This window comes from Eurytemora carolleeae, unplaced genomic scaffold (genome assembly GCF_000591075.1).
Source record: "Eurytemora carolleeae unplaced genomic scaffold, Eaff_2.0 scaffold570, whole genome shotgun sequence".
NCBI classification, from domain to species: Eukaryota; Metazoa; Arthropoda; class Copepoda; order Calanoida; family Temoridae; genus Eurytemora; species Eurytemora carolleeae.
This window is the reverse complement of record NW_019396508.1, coordinates 106,005-112,196: the sequence shown is the minus strand read 5'-3', so window position 1 is coordinate 112,196 and position 6,192 is coordinate 106,005. Positions and strand designations below refer to the sequence as shown.

Sequence of the window (6,192 nt, the reverse complement as noted above, 5' to 3'; positions counted from 1 at the left end):
GGGGGGGGGGGGGGAGGGTAGGAGTAGGAGTGGAATGGAGGTTTATTCATCCAATTCAATCTGTATATTTATGTATCTATCTATCTTTCCCTCGTTCAATTTGAATAAATGAAATAAATAAATTGCTCTGGCTTTTAAGATTTAGAAGAAAAATTCAAACATTCCTCATATTTTTTTTCCATATTTTTAATCATTTTTAAGAAGACATTTCTGGGTTGAAAATCTACCTGTACAAAGAAATTCTATACTGAGATTTAAAGTTTCTTATCCTTCTTGAAAAAAAGCGCCACCAAAAAAAGGGAAATAATTGACGACTTTCAATAGTTCATTTGTGAGTCTCAAAAATACTAGAAACTCTCAAAGTATCACATTTTCTAATCCTGATATTTCCTAAATGTGGGCTGCCATACTTTTTCAAATTTATAAAGATAATTCAAACGTTATCTTTTTTTAAGACTTGAATTTTGAAGCTTTTCATTTTTAGCTTTAAATTTTCAGATGCGGTTTTATAATTTGATTTAGAACTCTGATGCCACAAAATTTGTCAACTTAAACTGAATTATAGTTGAATAAAGGAGTTGTTAGTAAACTAACATAATTATGTTGTTAAGGGTGCGTCATCTCCTGATCCCAACACAGTCTATGTTGACCTACGCGCTCTCCGACATGATCGAGTGACCCTGGTGGAGCGCGGAGCTCCCCACTCCTTACCTCTGATGGAGAGTGGTAAACTACTACCTGGAGTAAACCTTGTTATAGCAGACCCAGATACTAAAGGTCAATGTGGAGATTCAAACCTAGGAGAGGTAAAATATTTGATCCAACCAACTCAATCAACTAATATTTAATGAATCTTCCTAAATGCATTTTTTTACTGCCAACATTCTTTTTCTTCCTAATTTGTCTGGAATAGACAAGCTCTCTTTAGGAGTACTCTTCGGACACTACACCAACTTAGTACAATAAATAGTACATATCTGCTCTTGGTAATTCAAAATGCCTTTATGTACACAGCTATCCCATCCAGATGAATTCAGATGAATTTTATATATTTATTTTATTTACTAGATCTGGGTGGAGTGCCCGCATAACTCTACTGGATATTTTACAATTTACGGAGAGGACGGAACCTACTCAGATCATTTCGCAGCAAGGTCTGTAATTTTTATGCTTTTTAATCTATTTTTGAAAATTTATTATTCTTTTTCTCTTTTCTTCTACTGCAATTGGTTGTTATACTACTTGATTGTCCTCTGGGGAAAATTGAGTAAATTAAGATTCCGTTATGTTCATTTTTGTTAAGTTTGCGGATTTCTTGTATCATAAAGGAAATTTTTTCATATTGGGTGTCCCAATTATATTGGTTTATCTCCAAGCTGTAACGCCTAATACACTATACTAAAAAAACTTAAATTTTTTTCAATGATTCATTCTTTTAAAATTTTCTGATAAGCCCCAAAAATCGCAATTTAAAGCTATTCACGAACCAATATGATGGACATCAAGTAATTGAATTGAAAATTTTAAAAGATACTTATTTTAAGGAAAATATTGAAAACTTTTAATTTTCCCAATTTGTGAAAATATATAATCTACCCGAAGCTGGTTCTGTGTTGACTGTTCAGTGAAGTAAACTGCTGAGATAAAACTAAAGTTTAAGTTTCTAGTTTCAGTTCAACTGTATATAAGTTGGTCACTAACTTAACCATAATATATAAATTAGAAGAAATCCTTTTATTTGCTACACTTTATTCTCGTAACTTAATTATAGAATTAAGTTTTGGTCCATCATTTTTTCTCTTTTACAATTAATTAAATTTTTTATTTCAATTATTACAGAATTTACGTGATTAAATTCAGATATGTTGCATTTACAGGAGTTAGTGTTATTAAGCGACTAGTGTTATTAAGCGACTAACTATCAAATCAAATGAAATATTATTTATTTACGCAGAAACATCATATTATATTAAGTAAATCATTATTACAAGGGGTAGATTAATTGATTCATGTTCTGCGTCCGAAGAACTACTATGTAGCTGTACCTGTTTTCATATCAACTCCCCAGTTGTTCGGAAAAAAGGAGAAGACAAACATAGATACGGTGTTGACTAGTCCACATCAATCCAGTCATATATATGGTTCATTCATTGTTCATATATCAGGTTGAGTACTGGGAGTAACACTCTTCAAACCTATGCTCGGACGGGATATCTTGGGTTTCTCAGAAGAACAGAGGCTATTGGATGCGATGGAGGTGGGATTTTTCATTTAAAAATATGTCATTCATTCGTTTAAAATTAAAACTTAACAAAAAAGTCTCATTTATTTTTTTGGGTAATTTTATTACTTTTTACAGTAAACAAATTATATTCTATTTTTTGTTTTTTACCAAATAAATAAATATTTAGTCTGGACTTTTTTTAGTTCACTCCCTTTAGATCCTTTTTAATTTGGAACTCATAGATTTTGCAAAATTGTCAAATTTTCAAATTAATTTCTCCTGGATACACCTGGGAGAACATATTTAATATCCACACTCTCTCCAAAGTTTAATAATAAAATTTTGCAAATTTAGAGCATCATGATGCAGTATTCGTGGTTGGGGGTCTAGACGAGACCCTGATACTGCGGGGTATGCGGTATCATCCGATAGATATTGAAAACTCGGTTCTCCGCTCACACAAGAAGATTGCAGAATGGTAATATTTTATTCAATTAGAAACATTACTTGCAGAAAAAAGGACATCATATATTAATGATAAATAATTTCAACATTTAGCTGGATAAATTGGTTTTTAAAATGTTAGCCAGGGGAAAACAGCAATGCAGAGGGGAATTATTTCATTGGACATTTCCCCCCTATTTAAATACATCTTTTTCGTTCTTATTGAAGTTTTGTGTGTAAGGATTTTCTCACTAGACTAATAAAAATATAGAATTTTTAGGTAAAAACTATCAAAAATAAAGTTGACGTCTAACTTTTAAAAAATCATTTAAAAAATTTCATTTAACCTCTGAGATGCATTTAGTTTTAATTATGATTTTAATTATTCTAATTTCTAGAAAAGATTTTAGTATAATTAATTTGGCGAAATCATCAAATTATTATTTCATGGTAAATGAAATAAATATTTTTCCACTTCGTATCAAATCTGTGTACTGAATTCTAGAACTGTTCAATCCGTGTACTGTATTCTAGTGTTGTACAAGATGTTAACTCCTTATTCTAGTACTGTACATGATGTTCAATCCGTGAACTGTATTTTAGTGCTGTACAAGATGTTTACTCCGTGTGCTGTATTCTAGTATTGTACAAGATGTTTACTCTGTGTACTGTGTTCTAGAACTGTACAAGATGTTTACTCCGTATTCTAGTACTGTACATGAATTTTAATTCGTGTACTGTATTCTAGTGCTGTGTTTACTTGGACGAATCTGCTTGTTGTTGTTGCGGAGCTGGACGGAGGAGAAAACGAGGCCCTTGACCTTGTTCCACTAGTCACTAATATAGTCCTAGAGGTAAGTTATGGAGTTGGTGGAGTACTAGAGGTTAATCATGGAGTAGTTGGAGTACTAGAGGATGGTCTGAAATTTAGTGGAGTACTAGAGGTAGGTCAGGGAGTAGGTGAAGTATTAGGGGTAGGTCAGAGAGTAGGTGGAGTACTAGAGGTAGGTCAGGGAGTAGGTGGAGTACTATAGTTAGGTCAGGGAGTAGGAAAAGTACAAGAGGTAGATCAGGGATTAGGTGGAATACTAGAGGATGGTTAGGGAGTAAGTGGAGTACTAGAGGTAGGTAAGGGAGTAGGTGGACTGCCAGAGGTAGGTCAGGGAGTAGGTGGACTGCCAGAGGTAGGCCAGGGAGTAGGTGGGTTGCCAGAGGTAGGTTAGGAGATAGTTTGAGTTCCAGAAGGAGCACTTCAGATATTTGAAGCCTTTTAGTTTCTTAAAAATTAATAGATTTATTACAATATGGGTTTTAAATTTAAATATATCGTTTTCAATTCTTTGATTGGTTTCTCTTGTACTTGATCATATTTTAACACTTATTCACTTAAACTTAAAATTTCAAATCCTTGCATTATTAAAGTTATTTAAAAATGTTCTCTTTTTTCTATTTTTGTGTAAATATTAAATTTTGGTTAGGATCATCAGCTGATTGTCGGGATTGTTGTCATCGCGGATCCTGGAACCGTTCCTATCAATTCCAGGTCTGTATTGGCGTCTATGGATTTTCAGCAATCCTTCTCTAAACTATTTCATGGATTTTTAGCTTTTTTCATTTTTTTCTCTCATATTTGTTTTTTTTTCATGTGGGTTAATTCTCTTCTTGCTTCATTTTCTTAAGGTTTGATTTTTTAAAGGATTATTCTCTTCAGGAGTTATTTTCTCTAATTTTCTTTCAAGGTTTTACTTTTCTCCGGTATTTATTTTCGAAAAGTTATTATTGCGAGGGTTAAACTTGTCTGAAACTTATCTTTAGAATTCTTGTTTCTAGGATTAGAATTTAATATCTTATGTTCTGTTAGCTACAAGGGTATAAATTCCCCCCCCCCAAAAAAAAGAAAAAATAGTCTTTGCATTAGAACATTTGTTTACAGTTTAAGTTATTATGATAATTTTGATGATTTGCGTGGACAATTATAATATAAAATATAATTACCCCTGTCAAGTTAAAACTAATTCTCTTGTTGTTTCAATTTTCACTGAATTAGATTTTCCTGTTCTTAAGTTTTAAATATTTTATTTTATTTTTTTCAGAGGTGAGAAACAGAGAATGCATCTAAGAGACGGTTTCCTGGCGGATCAATTAGATCCTATTTACGTGGCATACAACATGTAGATCCTTTTTAAAGCACAGATGAGCCCTTAGACCCCCCCCTAAATGAGTGAGGGGGGGAGGAAATAGTATATTCTGTCTTTAGTTCAACCAGAATACAAAATCCACCCCAAACATTTGAATCCCATTTTGGTTCTATTGAGTTCATAAACAAACTTAATCCTGAGTTCTGTTAACCCTGCTTGTAGAACAGTTAACCTAACCTATGGGGGTTAGAGAAATATTTCGCAAAAAAAATCAAAATTTATGTAACGTTTAGCTAGAGAATGGATGGGAATGAAGTGTCAGATAAGCATGATTGAAATTTTAACCCATCCTCCCCCCTCCCTCCCAGGGGTATTTACCTCTTCCCCTGTCTGGAAAGGTCTTCGATTCCTGTATTACATTTGTTATGTTATTATTATAAATTTGTTTAATGTCCTTATCCAGCATTTCATCATTGTTTTATTATTGTGTTTTTTTTATTTCTTCTTCGTCGCCTTTTCCTTAATTTTGTGTTCCTTCCATTGTGTTCAATAATTCTTCTCCTTTATTATGTTTCGTTCCTTTTTTCCTTTTTTATATCACTTTTTTCCTTTTTTATATCACTTTTTTCTCTTCTATTCATCATCTTCTTTCCTTGATTAGTCCTCTTTAATAAAGATTGTTTGAATCCCACCTAGAAATCGAATTGACCAAAAAAAAGTATTCTTGTGTTTATATGTTTAAATGTAGATTTAATTCAATTGCTGAGTCAAAGTATAAGAATATTATTAGTTAATAACATAATTCCTTGTTCTTATTTATATTCAATAAATTTAATCATATTTCAAAAAAATAGTTTTTTATTATTTATTAAGTTAGGTATAAGAGAGCTATACACTGCGGAAAAACACTAACTTTATCTTCGGAATATATTAATATCCAGTCTACTCAGTTATAATCTCAATTTTCATAAAATGACCCCTTATTTTTTTACCTTAAATTGCAGGGTCCCCAAATTTTGTGGCTTTTTAACAGTCATAAGACATGTTGTAGCAAAAAAAGCCCTAGGTGAACTTAATTACTGCCTGAGTAGTGTACGGCCTAAGAAAAGCCCTAGGTGAACTTAATTACTGCCTGAGTAGTGTACGGCCTAAGAAAAGTCTTGTAGAAGTGATATCAGACAAAATTTAACCTTCAGTGCAAATATTTTTTAGGATAAAAAATCTTAAAATATTTACCAAGCATCAAACGGCCTTTTCTCTTCAAATTGAAAAAAATTTGAGCTGAGACCTATATTAATTTTTCATAGAAATACATTGCATAAGCATCCGCGATTATTTTAAGAAAGATATCATTATCTATCATTGCGATGAGGCCCGAAGCAGTTA

The 6,192-nt window shown here is 32.3% G+C and overlaps 1 protein-coding gene across 1 annotated transcript in view; it reads left to right on the top strand.

The window, feature by feature from the left end:
• The window catches only part of LOC111704563 (disco-interacting protein 2 homolog A-like), a 26,298-nt gene extending 20,641 nt beyond the window's left edge, over positions 1–5,657 (top strand). Inside the window, 7 exon segments of the mRNA XM_023476838.1 lie at positions 612–806; positions 1,069–1,154; positions 2,166–2,257; positions 2,579–2,702; positions 3,417–3,522; positions 4,147–4,211; positions 4,762–5,657. Of these exon segments, the coding sequence (XP_023332606.1) occupies positions 612–806; positions 1,069–1,154; positions 2,166–2,257; positions 2,579–2,702; positions 3,417–3,522; positions 4,147–4,211; positions 4,762–4,843 (750 nt within the window). The 3' untranslated portion in view covers positions 4,844–5,657.
• Positions 5,658–6,192: the final 535 nt, after the last annotated feature.